The sequence below is a fragment of the Molossus molossus genome, unplaced genomic scaffold (genome assembly GCF_014108415.1).
Source record: "Molossus molossus isolate mMolMol1 unplaced genomic scaffold, mMolMol1.p scaffold_m16_p_20, whole genome shotgun sequence".
Classification (NCBI taxonomy): domain Eukaryota; kingdom Metazoa; phylum Chordata; class Mammalia; order Chiroptera; family Molossidae; genus Molossus; species Molossus molossus.
In genome coordinates this window covers 1,320,290-1,338,821 of record NW_023425356.1, presented here as the reverse complement: position 1 = coordinate 1,338,821, position 18,532 = coordinate 1,320,290, and the positions used below count along the sequence as shown (strand labels likewise).

General features: G+C 53.3%; 1 protein-coding gene across 5 annotated transcripts in view; it reads right to left on the bottom strand.

Annotated features, from left to right (window-relative positions):
• Nucleotides 1-36: 36 nt before the first annotated feature.
• The window catches only part of RIPOR2 (RHO family interacting cell polarization regulator 2), an 85,877-nt gene continuing 67,381 nt past the window's right edge, over nucleotides 37-18,532 (bottom strand). For 3 of the 5 annotated variants that reach the window (XM_036271978.1, XM_036271975.1, XM_036271976.1), the window contains 9 exons: nucleotides 15,432-15,619; nucleotides 11,067-11,235; nucleotides 10,088-10,223; nucleotides 8,939-9,100; nucleotides 8,012-8,170; nucleotides 7,174-7,376; nucleotides 6,649-6,732; nucleotides 4,271-4,361; nucleotides 37-1,617 (listed from right to left, as the gene is read on the bottom strand). In XM_036271978.1, coding sequence (XP_036127871.1) covers nucleotides 1,517-1,617; nucleotides 4,271-4,361; nucleotides 6,649-6,732; nucleotides 7,174-7,376; nucleotides 8,012-8,170; nucleotides 8,939-9,100; nucleotides 10,088-10,223; nucleotides 11,067-11,235; nucleotides 15,432-15,619 — 1,293 coding nt within the window. In that variant the 3' untranslated portion in view covers nucleotides 37-1,516. Of the gene's footprint in view, nucleotides 1,618-4,270; nucleotides 4,362-6,648; nucleotides 6,733-7,173; nucleotides 7,377-8,011; nucleotides 8,171-8,938; nucleotides 9,101-10,087; nucleotides 10,224-11,066; nucleotides 11,236-15,431; nucleotides 15,620-17,287; nucleotides 18,151-18,532 lie in introns of those variants that run through there. The other 2 variants (XR_004960863.1, XM_036271977.1) reach the window with 2 other exon arrangements.

The following is an 18,532-nucleotide window of genomic DNA, read 5'->3' as shown; positions in this document are numbered from 1 at the left end:
ATATGGCAAACTCCCTGCATGAGACAAGAAATTAAAAAATAATTTTTATTTTAACGTACAGGATTGAAACAGCGATGGATACAAATGCTGCAAAACTCAAAGCACCCCCCCCCACCAAAAAATAAAATGCAGAAGTGAATACAAAATATACAGTCATTTACTCATGCAATAGTCATAAAACAAAAAACAAACAAAAAACTCAGTAACATTTGTGATTTGACTTTCTATAAAAAGACTCATTTCAACCACTTAACATGGACTACAGACTATACATACTAACTACAGACTGTACAATGAACTTTTAAAATGAAGGATATGTGCATATGTATATAATATGTATAAATATACAAATATATTATACAATGTAACTTCACAGTTGAAAGGATAGCCAGGAAGCCCGGCAAACAACATTTACTTTGAAGTGCCACCAGAGTTGCTTTTCAAGGTCCTGCTAAAATGCAAACATCTAAACTGACACCTCACTGGTATTTTACACAAACAGCCTGAAGTACAGTTCAGTACACTCACACACGGGTTAGTATCTTGGCATATCCCACCTCGTCTCTTCTTCAGGGAAAGAAAGGTCACGTATAGAAGTTCCTGAGCGGTCTTCACGTTATTTAATGCGCAGCTACTGTTCTAACTGTTTGGCCAAGGGGTCCCAGCAGTGGGCGGCAACCACCCTGGGGATTTCCCAGAGTAAGGACCCCTTTTAATGTCCCTCCAACTTCCGCGTTCTTACATCTCAAAGAGCTCCCCAGCTTTCTGAGTCCGTGACTTCTGGTTTTGATTTGTCTTAGCAGCAAAGTCCTCTATTGAAAAATATCATTAAAAAATGGCTCTTGGTTGTTTTTTTTTTTTGTTGTTGTTGTTTTAAATAAAAGCTAATGCTGTGTGTGTCTTTGTTTTTAATGAGTACAGGTAAGATCTTAAGAAGGTTGTCGGTGGTCACCTCACCACAATGGAAACATGCTTTGGGGATTTTCGAGATGAAGAAAAAAAAACAGAAGTAGTGGACATGGGGAAAAGTGAAATTTAAAAACATAAAACTCTCACAATGTGTTATTCTACCAGGTGCTGCAGGCAAACTTTTATTTGAAGAAATTATTTTTTGTGCTTTGCATTTAAGGTAAAATTAGGCAGCTGGGGGCAGGGGTGGGGACTCAACCCTGAGAACACAACAGAGAAAAATTACAAGCTGTATGATATTTATCAAAGTATCACAGGGCTGTTTCAAGCTTATAGAACTTCCAAGAAAAGTACAAAGATGGCTATTTTGAAATTCCATACAGACTGACACGGCGGGCTCTTTCACGAAGTGGTCGGACACGGTCGATGATGTAACTCATTTACTGCATGACTTGCAGCCCTGTGGCCCGGCCACGGAAGAGGGGGTGGGTGCCATGAAGCCGGACTGAATTCGTCTACAGGGGCAGATTTCCAGCTAAATCACAGCAGCCTCTGGAACAAAATGCCCATTTGTTAAAGACAACTGTCAGGCAGAGCCAGTTGGTCACTAAAAGGCTGTGGCCACTTCGGTCCCATGATGACTTCCAGCGTTAACACAGTCTCGGGGAAATTTGTCCAGTTGTTCGTAGGCCAGCCGCCCATCTTCTCCTGGATCACAACGTGAAAATGAACACCGATGTCAACCTAATGTTTCCATTAATCACTCAGAACAAACTACCACCAGCTGCTTAGGCATGGACTGCTATTTTTGCTAATGTTAACATTAGGTAAGGAAAAGTCATCTTCTGTTATTCTTAATTCATTGTTTCTAGGTGGTGTTCAGAACTGCGAGCTAAGGCCAGAGGTGGGAAGAATGCCGGGATGTGGACAGAGACGTCCTGTGGGCGGGCATGTGGTGTCCATAACTTCATTCAATAGATTTCTTACTGCAAATCATGTGGGATCTACCTCAAGTGCATTATGGATTTCAACATGGCTGGGCCTTGACTTTGGTGCATGCAACTTTTACGTAACTTTAACTTTTATACATTGTATATTGCCACGTCTAAATGGTGGTTCATAAAAGTCAAATTTAGGCTTTCAAACTTCAGCTGAAAAATTGCTGTGTGCCATGTGAACAGGTGACGGCCCCTGCCCCCCAGCATGAGTCCCATGGTCAGTGGGACCGTCCTGAACAGCCCATGTTTATCTGTAAATTATTTGACTATTTTGTTCCATTTGTCATCTACTATTTTTTATTTATTTAGATCCTTACCTGAAGATATTTTTCCACTGACTTTTTTTTTTTATCCTCACTTGAGGACATTTTTTTCCATTTTTTGTTCAGATAGAGTGGGAGGCAGAGAAAGAGAGAGAAATATTGACGTGAAAGGGACATATCAAGTGGCTGCCACCCACACGACCCAACCAGGGCTGGGGAAAAACTACAACCGAGGCACGTGCCCTTAGTGAGAACTGAACCCGGGTCTCTCTGGACCGCAGGCTGACGCTCTAACCGCTGAGCAAAACCGGTCAGGGCTCCACTGACTTTTATTTATTTTTTATGCTCACTGAGGACATTTTTTTTTTTTTTCCATTTATCTTTAGACAGAGCGGGAGGGGGTGGGGGGAAGAGAGAGAGAAAAACATCAATGTGAGAGAGACAATTTGAGGGGCTGCCACTCATATGACCCCAACTGGGGCCGGGGACAAATTGCAACCGAGGTACATGTCCTTAGCGGAAACCGAACCCGGGGCTCTCTGATCTGCAGGCATACGCTCTAACCGCTGAGCCAAACCAGCTAGGGCTTATTTTTATTAAAAAAAATTTTTTTCTTTATTGATTTTAGAGAAAGAGGAGAGAGGGACAGAGAGATAAAAACATTGATGAGAGAGAATATCGATTGGCTGCCTCCTGCATTCCCCCCACTGGGGATCAGGCCCACAACCTGGGCATGTGCCCGGACTGGGAATCAAACTGGTGACTTCTTGGTACATGGGTCAATGCTCAACCACTGAGCCACACCGGCCGGCCGGCCTTCCATTGATTTTTAGATAGAATGGGAGGGAGGGAGGGATGGAGGGGAAGAGAGAGAGAGATGTGAAAGAGACACAGCAATTGGTTGTTTCCCACACAATCCCAGGGCTGGAGATCGAACTTGCAAACAAGGTACGTGCCCTTGATCAGGAATTGAACTTGAGACCCTTTGGTCTGTGGGCCAGCACTCTAACTGCTGATAATAATTTTTAAAAATATTGCCCTGGCCGGTTTGGCTCAGCGGTTAGAGCGTCGGCCTGGGGTTCAGAGAGAACCGGGTTCGGTTCCCGCTAAGGGCACGTATCTTGGTTGCAGTTTGTCCCTGGCCGTGGTTGGGTCGTGTGGGTTGGGTGGCAGCCACTCAATGTGTACCTTTCATGTTGATGTTTCTCTCTCTCTCTCTTCCTCTCTCTCCCTCCCACTCTATGTGAACAAAAAATGAAAAAATGTCCTCGGGTGAGGATAAAAAAAAAAATATTATCAGAGCCCGGCTGGTGTGGCTCAGTGGTTGAGTGTTGACCCTGCACCAAGAGGTCACTGGTTCCATCCCTGGTCAGGGCACATGTACAGATTGTGGGCCCAATCCCCAGTGGGGGGCATGCAGGAGGCGGCCCATCGATGTTCTCTCTCATCCATGTCTCTGTCTCTCTCCTTTGCTCTCTCTCTAAAATCAGTGAAGAAAAATAAATAAATGAATAAAAATATTATCAGAAAATGGGAAAATGAAGTACAGATGACTACTGATAAGACGCTTTTGTGCGTTTACCACCGAGACTAGGATGGAAATAATTAGCCCAATCAGAACTATTGTGACGGAAAGCTAGTGATACAGAGACTGACCGGTCCTCGTGCTCGGTGGACGCGTGTGTGCATGTGAACAGGTAGCCATGGTGGGGAGTTGCTACAACAGTGCATATGAAACTTCTCCTGACAGTTCTGTTTAAGACTCAGAAGTCAAGCCTGGCTGGTTTGGTTCAGCGGTTTGGCTCAGTGGTTATAGCGTCAGCCTGCGGACCAGAGAGACCTGGGTTCGGTTCCCGCTAAGGGCACGTACCTCGGTTGCAGTTTGTCCCCAGCCCTGGCTGGGGTCGTCTGGATGGCAACCACTGGATGTGTCTCTTTCACATTGATGTTTCTCTCTCTCTTCCTTCCTCTCTCCCTCCCGCTCTATCTGAAGATAAAAATGCAAAAAAAACAAAAACAAAAACAAAAAACCCAAAATATCCTCAGGTGAGGATTAAAAAAAAAAAAAGACATGTCAGCAAACATGTGAAAAAGACTCACCCAGAGACAAGAGGGTTTCGGAGGCCACGTTCCTGATTTCTTCCACGTCGGACTGACACAGTGCCACCAGCATTTTGATGCTTTCTGTAGCCTACAGGGAGAGGGCGGTTACCATCTGGCTCTGACGTCTGTGTTCGGGCTGCAGACTTAGTGTTTCAGAGCCTGTGGGGACTGCAGAGTCGGGAGCTCTGCAACGCAGCTGAGTGTCAGGAGCGGCATGGATTCTGAGGCACCACTCCAAGACGCCGGAGGGAGCCTCCTGGGACAGAGCCCAGGTCTGGATTTGCAGGAGCTCTGATCAGCTAAACCCTCGCTCCTCGGAGGACACTGGGCCTGGAGAAGGGAGTCTGCTTTTCTGGAATAGAATCCATTTCTCATCATTCTTTCCACCACATCTCTCTGCTTCCAAAGCAACTCCTAATATTTAGCTTCTTATTTAGCCAAACAAGAGGAGGAGGACAAAGGTCAAGGACCAGAATGGTCCTGTTTGTTTATCCCACACTCACTGAACTCTCTCCAGACCCAGCTCACAGGCCCGGGTCCTGGCCCTCTTGAGTCTGGGGCAGGGACAGTGTTAAACAACCACAGCAGTTACTATGATGACGACAGGCTGAGTCAGGGTGCGAGGGCAGAACACGACCTGGTCTGATCAGGGAAGTCTTCCTGCAGGGAGGGCTATCTTAGAGGGGTTAGTCATGTTTGGGCACGTGGTAGGGGTGTGTGTGTGTGTGTCTGGGGTGTGGAGGAGGAAGCATTCTTGGCGGGGGGCATAGCTTGTGACAGAGCCTAGCCCTGGCCCTCGGAGGCCAGGCGGAGGCTCTGGGCTCACTCTCAGGCCATGGAGAGCCATGGAGAGTTTGGAGCAGGATTTGCACTTTATTAGGAGCATATGAACTGCAGTGCAGAGGATGGACTGATGGGAGCTCAGACTATGAGGCAGAGGCGGGGGAAGGGTGCTCAGACGCACTGAGCATGGGGGGAGAGTGGGCCAGCTTCCTGGATGGGGCTGGTGGAGGGGGGATGAGCGGGCAGGGTCACCTCTGGGAGGTGGTTGTGGGACCCTCTAAGATACAGAAGATGGAGGCGTGGGTGCGATGGTTGGGGTTTGGGGTGACTCCTGGGGGGGATATTTAACAGCAAGCTGGACCATAGATGGCCAGGAAGACTGGATGGGAAACACTGGGAGTCAGATGCCCAGAGAGAACACATAGAGGGAGAGGCTCCAGACCAAACCCTCCCGCTGAGACTGAGGAGCTGACCCCGGGTGACAGCTATGGTTTGGGGCGGGTGAGGCTGGGGGTGCGGAGGTGGCCGTGCTGGGGCTGGCTGTGGGGAGCTGCACTGAGCAGTGGGCCAGGTCCTGGGCAGTTTGATGACCGAGGAGGGGGAACCTAGCACCGGGGGACCACTTGGAGGGAAAACCACAAGCTCTCATTATTTCCCCCCGTGCAGTGAGCTGGAGGTGGTTGGTTCAGTGACAAAGCCTGAGGCTGCCCCGGCTTTCACACGGGCTTGCGGCACCGCGGGCTGGGGTGGGGCTGGGAGGGTCCTTCACTGTGCCCAAGGACCCACCCCTGCACGACGGGGTGGCAACCAGAGCCCCAGACCTGGGGTACGGCAGAGGCTGCCACAGAGCCTCCACTGTGGCCTCCCCATAGCATGCCCATGAAACACACGGCGGGACTGTGTCCCCATGATGTCACCGACACAGCTGTCAGAAGGGCGCCAAGTGATGATGGCCACTGGGCTCTGACCAGGGAAAGGTGCATTCCCAGAGCTGTTTTTCTTATAGGTCATCACCCTTGCCTTTGAGGAGGTGATCCTGTTCAGCCTGCCCCTGTCCCGGCACCCCAAGATTTAGCTAGTCCTGAGGGGTAGCCTCCATTCTCTTCTCCAGGGGGGGTCAGTCTTACTATTTGTGAAGAAGGTCGATCTAACCTTGAGTCTTGACAACGGAAAGGTAAACTCATTAGTGTTGGGAATTCTCAGTGATTTTTCATTCACATTCTGGCTCTCTTGGGAATACCTCCCTCCGACACAGCAAAGGCTGTGCTGCTCTTGAAAACCAGCTGTGGGGAACGGTTCGGGGCCTACTGAGGGCCTACACAAAATTTTAGTTCTTTGTACAGTTTATGTGGCCCTGCTATTGTTTTGGACACAATGCACATTGGTGATTCATCACATTCTCTCTTTGGCATAAGATATACTTTCCTAGTGCTAACCCAGAGGCAAACTGAAACGTAATTATTTTCCAAGATGTTTGGATTGTAACCAAAGGGAGAAAAGGGCTCCAGGCTAATGCACTGCGTGAACCCGGCACCGTGCAGGTGGCGGGCGGCTGTCCCTACACCGGGCTCACCCCCCGCACTCAGCCTCACCTGCAGGCTCTGCAGGGCCAGGCACGCGGCCTTCTGGAGCTGGAGGTCCCTCGACATCAGGGCTTCACAGTAGTAGAGCAAGGCCTGGCAGGAGGAAGGGCAGGGGGAGAACACTTGGTTTCGCTGGTTTAGAGGTATGTGTCATCTATTGCCTGAGACAGGCTGCAGGTAAAACAAGGCATTTTCATCCTCATCTGAGGATATGTGTATTGATTTTAGAGAGAAAGGAATGAGGGGGTGGGTGGGGGAGATGTGGCAGGGAGGAAAAGTGGGAGGGGGAGAGCAAGGGGGGGGCATTGACTGGTTGTCTTCTGCATGCACCCTGACCAGGGATTGAACCAAAACCTAGGTATGCCTCCTGCCTGGGAATCAATCCGCAACCTTTTGGTGTGTGGGATGACACTCCAACCTATGGAGCCATCTGGCCACAGTGCACATGCTCTTATGGAAGAAGCGGACAAGGGGGAATAGTAGGCGATAGGACATGAAGTGCCTCGGGCTTGGGGCTGGGACTGTAGAGCCTACCTTTCCCCTGAAATGCTCGTGCCTGGCAGCCGCCACCAGGAACAGCCTCACGGCCTGGCTGATGCCGCTGTCGTCCCCGGTTAAGAGCACAGCCAGAGTCCTGAGCACCTCCTGCTGGGCTGGGAGGCTGCTGGGCGCCAGGCCACTGACCGCCTGGAGCAGCTTGTCGTCTCTCAGCGATGGCAGGGTCTGCACCATGGAGACTGGAGAGAGGGCAACCGTCAAGTAAGGGGCTCACGGCAGCAGACCAGGTGAACCCACAACAGACCAGGTGTCTATGAAGAGTCAGCATGTGCTAAAGGGATGTTCACTTAGTGAGACGAGGACAGGCTATCGCAGTGACTACATCAGGGTGAACGGCAGGTCACAGGAGGACAGGTGAGCACGGTCTCAGGGCATGATGGCCATGAAAACGACTTCCAGACAAACTTAAACATACACAGTGAATCGAACACAAGCAAACACTTCTTATTGCAAACCTGTCTTCTGTACCCCGAGGGGCCCCGCTGCCTTCTCCCTGCTGGCATTCAGGCAACTGGGCCCCGGGGATCTGGGTTGTTGGGCGGAATATGGAGACATACGATATAAATAAGGATTTCGAGTCCCATTTGGACAGACTGACATGTCCATGACTTAGGAATGCGTGCTCATCCTGAACTACATATCGAGCACGGGCCTCCGTCAGCCATGGAAACATGAGGACGGGTGTGGTCCGTGCAGACGGAAAACATGGGCTAAACACGTGCTGCATCCTCTACACAAGGGACACGGGAAGCGAACAGAAGGCCAGAGGCCACTGCTGCCCACCCGCCCACGCGTGCGTGAGGACCATGCTCACCTTGCTTGGCCAGCTGGGGCAGGTAACTCTGCAGGTCGCTCACGCCGTGGCTAGAGAAGTAGCTGTGATACTGGAAGACAGTGACCACCTCTGAGGACAGGCTGGAGGGCAGCAGAGGCTCCGGCTGGTCCAAGATCTGGGACACCAGGGTTCGAAACACTGTTGGGAAAGAGGACAGGCTGGAGGGCAGCTTTTAAGAAACATGACCATTTATTCACTCACACGTTCACTGTTTTATTGTGTAATAGGACAGAGTGAAGTACGCAAGTGGATCAGTCCGCAGGGTAAGCCAGGTGAGCTGGGCGTCTCATACACCTGCGTGACCATTTACATCAAGGCACAGAGCCGAGCCGGCGCCGCCAGGCACTCCGTCTCGCCCGCTGTAGCCCAGCCTGCTCCCGAACTTCCTCCGATGGAGCGACACTGAGCTCTCTGTTCCTCCAAAATGGTGCCTGTACCAGCAGTTTATGGTTCTTAAAAGTTTCTGCTAATGCTCCCGTGTGTGAACAGATGGCAGTGTATCTGTGCTGCTGTTCACGGGCACTCGAGTGGCTTCCCGCTTCTGGCGTCTGCAAAGCTGTGCACTTGGCACACGCCCCTTGTGGGCTAAGCATGCATTTCTCTCGGTTTGTGTGGAGAGACTGCTGGCCCAGAGGGGAGGGGTCATTTAGCTTTAGTAGAAACTTTCGGTTGTTCCAGAGTGGTATGCCCTTGACATTCCGGTGTGGGTGACATGCCCACACAGCAGTGGGGACACACAGCACTTCCCGAAGCCCCTGCTGGGGTCTGAATCACGTGTTCTGTCTTTTCCTAGATCTTACTGAGCGGATGACGCTTCTCTGCAGGGGAAGCCTGGCATCGGGGCTGCTTCGGGGGGAGTGGGGGGGGACCCCACACAGAAGGCCTCCTCCCTCCCACCGAGCCCACCTGGGTCTGCGAGTCCTGGGTAGTCCGTGTTGACGGTGCTGGCGAAGCTGGCCTCCAGCTGCTTGACCACGCTGCCGGCCGAGCTGTGGTACACGGCAGCAGGGTTGCAGCACTTGGCCCAGAAGGACAGCAGGGCCAGCTTGCTGTGGAATTCTGGGACGGCTGGGAAGGAGAGCAACTGGTGAGGCAGAGGACTGCCTGGGCAGGGCGGGCCTCGCTGCGGGCCTTTACTTTGTTTTTAAAGACTGCTGGTTGGCAGACAGCCCAGAGGACACCGAGGTTGAGGTGCGCAGCCCACGCAGCCTGGGCAGCAAGCCCAGCCGTCTGCCTTCAGCGCTGAACCCACTGCCTCGCCTGGCGCAAGCAAACACGCCGGCGGCAGGGCATCCACCTCAGGTTTTCCGAGAGGGAGGGGACAGAACAGGAGGCACCCTGCCCTGTGGCTCTCAGGCTGACAGGACTGCGGGCAGGCGCCAGATGGGACAGGCCCACAGGGTGCTCGGGCACGGGTGTGGTTGCAGGGAGGGGCCTGGCCTGCCGTCCTGCCCCTCCTGGAAGCGCGCAGGGAAACCCTCAGGATGTCTGGGCTCGGTCAGGGGTCCCCTAGACTGCAGTGTCCGCCGCTGCTGCTGCTGAGTGTCCCGTGTGAGACTGACACGGGTTCTGGCCTCCACACAGGGCCCTGTCACCAGATCATACAAATTCAAAGGCATCTTCCTGGGTTCAGTTTCCCACCTAAAACTCTGACCCAGGGACCCTCACGAGGGCCTTGGGGTCCCCGGAGGGTTTGGGAGCGTCTTGCATTTCATCCTCAGCTGCTATGGAGTTGGTGGTCTCGGCCAGCTCCGGGACATGAGGACAGTCCCATCACAGCCCCAAGGGGACCGCACCTGTGGGAAGGCCTGAGAGGCTCTGCCTGGAGGAGACCCTGGTTCTGTCTGCCTAGTGTCCACCAGCAGCCCTGGGGGCCCTGGAGGAGAAGCAGGGTGTGGCTTGGCCCTAAAGGCTGTGGACGGTGCTCAGGAGGCCACGCAGCTGTGGGCCCTGCTGTGAATGCCTCTCTGCGGTCTGTCCCGACCAGGGGGGCACACCCAGGGAGGGCTGTGGGTCACTACAGACAGGACGCTGTTGTCCTTTGCGGGGGCTCACCTTCCAGCACGGAGTCCACATGTCCTGTGCTCTCGTTGCTGACGGCCGCGAGTCTCTCTACCACCTGGATCTGCCTAGAGAGCTTCTCTAGGAGACTTCTCGCCACGAAGGGCGTTTCGCTCGAGAAAACAATTTGCTGAGAAGAGAGGTGGGAGTGCCGCCTCAGGGGTGGGGCCCACAGACCCCACCTAGTCCCTCCTGCCCAAGGGGATGCCGGCCAAGCCCGCCCGGTGCCCCGGGCCCTCCCAGCGCCCACTGGCACCACACAGGCTTCTGCAGCTCTGAGCTTTCCTCACGACTACATAAGTCTGGAACTTTCTCAGCAGGGGAGCCTCTCAAACATGAGGGCACGTGCAGGGTGCCTGTCGCTGTGTACACCGAAAAACGTTTATTTTATGAGCGTAGTCGTTTTTCACAGCATGGATCTATTTCCTTGCTTTCAAGCCAAAAATTAACAGCATGGTGTACAACAGTCATACTTATAATTAAGCTAGCTCACTGCAATCATGGTGCGCATGGACTGAACCCAGTCAGAGCCTGCACCTGTGTGAGTGCACATCGTTTCTCACAATGACCCGACGGGCCTATTGTACAGAGGAGCAAACTGAGGCACAGCGAGGTTAAGAAACCCGACCAAGGCCACCTAAACAGGAAGTGATTTCCTGTGTTCAGGAAGGGCCTGGGAGAGGACAGGACAGGTCACCTGCTGCCAGAGGAAGTAGCTCTCCTGTGCCCCTCACCTACGCTACCAATCTGCACAGTCTAATCATTTCAACCCTAACAAATAGGATTTCAAAGGCACAAACCTAGTGTGCCCACAGCCCGGGCCCTGGCCACGCACGGGGTCACGCACACCTGCACGAGCCATGCACGGGGTCACGCACACCTGCACGAGCCACGCACGGGGCCACGCACACCTGCACGAGCCACGCATGGGGTCACGCACTCCTGCACGAGCCATGCACGGGGTCACGCACACCTGCACGAGCCGGGTGCACTGTTGGAGATGCCTGACGATGGCGATGTCCAGGCTCTCGTTTCCTGTGGTCAGTGGGAGGGGGCTGCCCGCCACGCTCGTCCCCACGCCCGTGTCCTCCGTCAGTGCCTCGCTAAGGTGCGCCCTGGCCTCGGGGTGCGCTGATCTGTAACTGGTGAGGCAGGAAGGGGAGTGACACATGAGCCATTTCTTTGTGTGTGGAAAATGCAGGTCAAGTTGACATGGCTCCCATACGGTCCCCAGTAGCTGCCACCTGCCTGGAAAATCCGAGATACCTTTCAAAAACAACTTATTAATTCAGCCTGGTCTCCGATTTGCTCAATGATAAAAGACCAGGCGAGAAGATTGCTTCCAGAGTCCTCAGCATAGACCCATTCGCCAAGCACCCTGCTGAGAAGTTCTGAGTGTGCCTCAGGGGGCACTTTCGCTGGGGCAGCCTGCCCAGTGTCCTGCGATCACACTGTCCTTATATTGGTGGTTTCTCAGTAGCAGTACTGCCAGGAAATCTGGGACCAAGGCGTTTTCCTGGCCGCTGGTCTGTTCCCACTTGAAGAAAAAGGGGAGGGGACGCTGCTGAGAAGAGGCTCAAAGTTCTGCCAGGGCGAGAGCTGAGTGGGCGTGCGGGCGCTGCACACACAGCCCCCTGGCCTCAGCTGTGTTCACCCCACGGCTGAGCCGTCTCCACTCACATCGTGGTGAACACTTACATTCAAAAAGAAATCTGTTGCACCTGTTACTTTATTCTGGAATGAATCTGGGTGCTAGGGAGGGGTCGTGTCAGCTCACATACTGCAGAATGACAGACACCATGGCCAGCACGCCTGTGTTCACACAGCTAGGCAGCCACAGGGCAGCTCCGGCTTCCGGACCGAGGCTCCCCGTCTCCACAGTTGGAAAAGACTGGGCACCAGAGCTCACAGGTGCCGGGTGCTCTGCTCTGGGCACATTTGCCTCCAAGGGCAAAACCCTGAACTCGGGCCCGGCGGGGAGCACATGGCCATCAGCAGGCAATTCAAACAGAGCATCATTTTCCTAACTTCCCCTCACACTCTGGTGACAGACAGTAAGATGGATCAGATGGACATATTTAATAGCAGTGTCCTTATAAGTAATAAAAGCTGTGGTGTTTTTGCTGTTAAAATGCTTCTTACAGCAGGGAGAAGAGTTCAGATGGATGCCTAACCTTGATCAGTTATGTATAGTGTGAGATTAACAAGGACAGAAAGATTTGGGTTTAAGAAGCCTTTCAGGACTTCTGGTCAAGACGGCGGGTAGGTAAATGTGGTCTCGCTCCTCCCACAAGCACATCAAAGTTACAACTAAACTGCAAACAACCATCATTCAAAACCGCCTGAAATCAAGCTGAACAGATGTCCTACAGCTATGAGATTAAAACAGCAGCCACATCGAGACTGGTAGGAGGGCAGAGGAGGACCGGCTGGTCCCACACCCACATGTGGCAGATAAAAATCAGGAGGACACCTTGGCTGGGAAGGTCCTCCCTGAGGAGTGAGGGGTCCCTGTCCCACACCAGGCGCCCAGCTCAGGGTTCCAGTGCCAGGAAGAGAATCCCCATCACTTGTAGCTGTAAAACCAGTGGGAACTGAGGCTGAGGGAGGCTGAGGTGGCTGGAGCCCCAGGCAGCTCTTCTTAAAGGGCCCGCGCACGGACTTACTGGGACTCGCTCCTTCTGGGCTCCAGCGTTGGAGAGGCAGCTTGAAAGGCACCAGAGACATACAGGGAAGAACTGAGCTGTTTGGCACTAGAGTGAGGGCTGGAGAGGGGGCTTTCTCCTGGATAGATGTGCTGTCAGAGACCTTTGTTCCTTTGGTGAGCCCTTCCCTGGGGTGGCAGACAGCCGCCATATCTGGGACTCCAGCAACCTGGCTCACACTGGTAGCCCCGCCCTGGTGATTCCCTGAGGCCCTGCCCCACCCAACTTTCAGGCCCACCCAAGCTGTTGCCAGTTGCTTTATCATAGGATTGGCCTGTCTTAGATCCTGCTTCAAGTTTTTCTAAATTCTTTCAAACAAGTAGCATCTGGTCTCAGCTAGCCCCATATCTCTCATTAAGTAATACATAAAAACAAACACAGGGAGGCAGCCAAAATGAGGAGACAAAGAAAGAACAGAACAAAACTCCAGAAAAAGAACTAAGCAAAATAGAGATAAGAAACCTAACAGATGCAGAGTTCAAAACACTGCTTATAAGGATGCTCAATGAACTTAGTGAGGACCTAAGAGCATAAAAAAGGACTGGTCAGAAATGAAGGAGGCACTAACTGAAATAAAGAATAATTTACACAGATTCAATAGTAGAGTAGGTTAAGCCAAGAAGCAAACCATTGATTTGGAATATATGGAAGCAAAAAACAATCAGAACTGCAAAAAGAAAAAGAAAAAAAAAAGAGGATAATATAAGGAGCCTCTGGGACAACTTCAAGCGTGCCAACATTCTCATCATAGGGGTGCCAGAAGGAGGACAGAGAGAGCAAGAAATTGAAAACCTATTTGTAACAATAAAGGCAGAAAACTTCCCTAACTTGCTGAAGGAAACAGACATCCAAGTCCAGAAATCACAGAGTCCCAAACAAGATGAACCCTAAGAGGCCTACACATCATCATCAAAATGCAAAAGGTTCAAGACAAAGAGAGAATCTTAAAAGGAGCAAGAGAAAAGCAGTTACCTACAAGGGAGTTCCCATAAGATTGTCAGCTGATTTCTCATAAGAAACTTTGCAGGCCAGAAGGGAGTGACATGAAATATTCAGGGTGATGAAAAGCAAGAACCTACAACCAAGATTATCCTGCAAAGCTGTCATTTAGAATCGATGGCCATATAAAGAGTTTACCAGACAAGAAAAAGCTAAAGGAGTTAATCACCACCAAGCCATTACTATATGAAATGTTGAAGGATCTTCTTGAAGAAAAAGATAAAAAATATGAACAAACAAAATGTCAGTGAATACATATCTATTGACAGTTGCATCTACAAACAAATGAACAAGCAGAACAGAAACATTCTTACAGATACGGAGAACATTTTGTTGGTTTCCAGATGGGAGGGGAGTTAGGGGAACAGATGAAAAAGGTGAAGGGATTAAGAAGTACAAATTGATTGTTAGACTGACAAACCTCAAAGGGAAGGGGGGTGGTGGGGGGTGGAAAGAAATAAACCAAAGAACTTATATGTATATATGTATAACCAATGGACACAGACAACAGTGTGGGAAAAGGCAGGATGGGGTGGGAGTGGGGAAAAGGGGGTCAATAGGGGAAAAACGAGAAACATCTGTAATACATTCAACAATAAAGATAAGTAAAAAAAAAAAAAAAAGCATTTCATAAATTCAGTGAAGTTAGACATCTCAGGGTGCAGAGGGGAGGTCAACTCAACTGTTACATTAATTTGCTACATTTTCTTGGTTGTACCCTGAATTTGCTCAAGGGATACATTGTATTTCTTGCCTTTTAAAATTTTTCTCTGGTCCTCAGGCCAGTGTTCTAACCTCTGAGCCAAACCAGCCAGGGAAATTTTTACTTTTTGTTAATCCTCACCCAAGGATATTTTTCCATTGATTTGTAGAAAGAGTAGAAAGGAGGGAGGGAGAGAGAGAATCATCAATGTGGGAGAGACACATAGATTGGTTGCCTCCCCACAACCCCAACCCGAGCTGAGCGTTGAACCTGCAACCCTGTACGTGCCCTTGACCAGAATTGAACCCGTGACCCTTTGGTCCATCAGCCTATGCTCTAACTGCTGAGCCAAACTGGCCAGGGCTCTCGCTTTTTCTTTTGGAAGAAGAAACCCTTCCAGATCAACAAAACACCCAAACATAACCACTGCCCACAGGGAGGTTGGGAAAGTTGGACGAGTTATGGTAATTTGGAAACCTGTTTTACAACATGTCAAAGGTCAGATGGGTGGGAAATCCACCTTTACCTTTAGGAAAGGGTTTTTTTGTTTTTTTTTTTCCCCCCAGCAAATGGGCTTGGTTTACTTCTCTGAGGTTACAAAATGTAGTCTCAGGATGAGGTTTGGCTGTACAAGGAAGCTGATGGAGAAGGTGACCATGTTTCACCTGCCTCCTCCCTTCTACCTACCCGGGGAAGGCCACACCCCATCCGGAGGGCCAGAGGTGCAGTGACATCACCAGCCATCTGTCCTTACCATGGAAGGCAACTGTGTGCAGGGGCTTAGACCTGGCTTTGATAGGGGCACCTTATCAACGAGCTCAATCTCCTGCAGAGACCCACTGGGCTTCGGGGGGATGAGAGAGGAAGAGGTGGGGCCGGGGGCCACACACAACACAAGGAAGACAGGAGAAATAGACATAGACAGGCTTACCTGTTTTTCTCATTCTCTGTGTCTGAAAATACGGAGTCAGCACCTCCTCCTACAGTACCGCCCTCATCGGGGTCCTCCTCTTCATCCTCATCAAAATCAGAGGTGTTCAGGAAATCAAAGCTCTCCAGAGCACTCTCAACCGTCAGACTCAGGCTGGAGGGTGTGCTGTGGCTTCCGGAGGGTTTGCACTGCAAAGACAGGGGACACGTCAACACCCCCGAGGGGGGACACGTCCACACCCCCAGGGGGGGACACGTGCACACCCCCGAGGGGGGACACGTCCACACCCCCAGGGGGGGACACGTGTACACCCCCGAGGGGGGACACGTCCATACCCCCAGGGGGGGACACGTGCACACCCCCGAGGAGGTCCTGTCAACACCCCTCTTGAGGATGGGAGACCCTCTCTGACCAACAGAAACAGGCAACACTGTGTTTTAAGCTTTTGTTTTATTTTATTGGCATTAAAAACCAAACACATTTAAAATCTTCATATTAAAAAAAGAAGAGCAACCATGAATCAAATGGCACAATATCTGGGACTTGTTCCAAAATAATGCCAAGGGAAGTAAGCAGGTGGAAGAAGGGACAGGGAAATGGCAGCGAGCTGAGCGTGGGGGGGGGGCGGTGGGCACTGGGGACATGGCAGCGAGCTGAGCGTGGGGGGCCGGCGGTGGGCACTGGGGACATGGCAGCGAGCTGAGCGTGGGGGGGGCGGTGGGCACTGGGGACTGGCGGCGAGCTGAGCGTGGGGGGGGGGGGGGTGGGCACTGGGGACATGGCAGCGAGCTGAGCGTGGGGGGGGCGGTGGGCACTGGGGACATGGCAGCGAGCTGAGCGTGGGGGCCGGCGGTGGGGCACTGGGGACATGGCAGCGAGCTGAGCGTGGGGGGGGCGGTGGGCACTGGGACATGGCGGCGAGCTGAGCGTGGGGGGGGCGGTGGGCACTGGGGACATGGCAGCGAGCTGAGCGGGGGGGGCGGTGGGCACTGGGGACATGGCGGCGAGCTGAGCGTGGGGGGGGGGGCGGTGGGCACTGGGGACATGGCAGCGAGCTGAGCGTGGGGGGGCGGCGGTGGGCACTGGGGACATGGCGGCGAGCTGAGCGTGGGGGGGGCGGTGGGCACTGGGGACATGGCGGCGAGCTGAGCGTGGGGGGGCGGTGGGCACTGGGGACATGGCGGCGAGCTGAGCGTGGGGGGGGCGGTGGGCACTGGGGACATGGCGGCGAGCTGAGCGTGGGGGGCGGTGGGCACTGGGGACATGGCAGCGAGCTGAGCGTGGGGGGGGGCGGTGGGCACTGGGGACATGGCGGCGAGCTGAGCGTGGGGGGGGGGGCGGTGGGCACTGGGGACATGGCAGCGAGCTGAGCGTGGGGGGGCGGTGGGCACTGGGGACATGGCAGCGAGCTGAGCGTGGGGGGGGCGGTGGGCACTGGGGACATGGCGGCGAGCTGAGCGTGGGGGGGCGGTGGGCACTGGGGACATGGCGGCGAGCTGAGCGTGGGGGGGGGGCGGTGGGCACTGGGGACATGGCAGCGAGCTGAGCGTGGGGGGGGGCGGTGGGCACTGGGGACATGGCGGCGAGCTGAGCGTGGGGGGGGGGCGGTGGGCACTGGGGACATGGCAGCGAGCTGAGCGTGGGGGGGGCGGTGGGCACTGGGGACATGGCAGCGAGCTGAGCGTGGGGGGGGCGGCGGTGGGCACTGGGGACATGGCAGCGAGCTGAGCGTGGGGGGGGGGGGCGGTGGGCACTGGGGACATGGCGGCGAGCTGAGCGTGGGGGGGGGCGGCGGTGGGCACTGGGGACATGGCAGCGAGCTGAGCGTGGGGGCCGGCGGTGGGCACTGGGGACATGGCAGCGAGCTGAGCGTGGGGGCCGGCGGTGGGCACTGGGCACCTGTTACATACTCGCTCTGCTTCTGGTTGACATTTTTATAATAAAAAATTAAAAAACACATTATAACCTACAAGCCTTGGGAAACAGAGCTGCATGTCCCTCTGCCTAGAGCTCAACCCCAAGTAAAATACAACCAAGTACAAATGGAGAGAGTGGGGGGCCCATGCCGGACACGAACAGTCTCTAATTCCATGTGGCCACGTCTCCCCAGGAGCTACTAGCTGAGCCCCTGCTCTAAAGGATGACAAGACAACGCCCAGGGACCGGGAGCGGCTCCATTCACTGACCATGCTCCCTGGGTAAGTCACCTTGACGATCCACGTACATTCACAGCGTGCAATTCTCCTGGCACGTGGAGGAGAAACAAACGGCCGGGCACCGTGAGAGGCAGTGCTGCTCCCTCGGCAGCTTGCCTCTGAAGGAACATGTTTCAGCACCTCCCTGGCCCAGTCCAGAGTCACAGGGGCAGACCTGAGGCCCGCAGAACCTTACGGTGCTAGACAGACACACAAACACCACAAACAGAGTAATGCCTGCTGCTCTGGACACGGGGGCGGAGAGAGGTACTTCCTTTGCAATATTCCAGGGCTTGCTGGGTGGGTTGAACGGGACAAGTCCTGTAAGTTAGAAGAACTAAATGTCTTCCATGCAGCCAGGTGGCATCCTTGCCGACTCCTCACAGCAAGGCAGGAAGGGCCTTGCAGGGTCTGTCTCTAAAGCCCACGGGAGCATACGTGCTTTCACGTCAGAGTGGCTCATTCAGTGGCTCCATCCAAGGGGCAGCATCATTTGGTTTCTCATCCTCAAGGTGTTAAGCATCCTGGGAATGTGAAGAGGAAAAAGAGAAAGCTTCGTCCAGCTGATGCTCGGACTCCGGCTGGATGTAAAGCCCTCGACCCAGACCTACACTCCGGTGCCCTGTCCAGCCTCGGGTGGAGAAGGAGCCCTTCCCACTTCCAGGTCTTCTTTCCTCCACTCGAGGTCTCCAGAACTTGACCGTGCACAATATGGACATGTGTGAACACGGACCCACAGCCAAGAAGGGCTGTGAGGGACGTTAGCAGCAGGGTAGTGTTGCTACAACAGCAGACTGAACGACTCTGGAGAGAAAGCTGGGCCTGCCAGGTTTCCCTCGACTAACCGAGGACTCACTCGCTGTTTGCTGGTGGCCTGAGCTACTCAGACCCTGGACACGGGCCCGT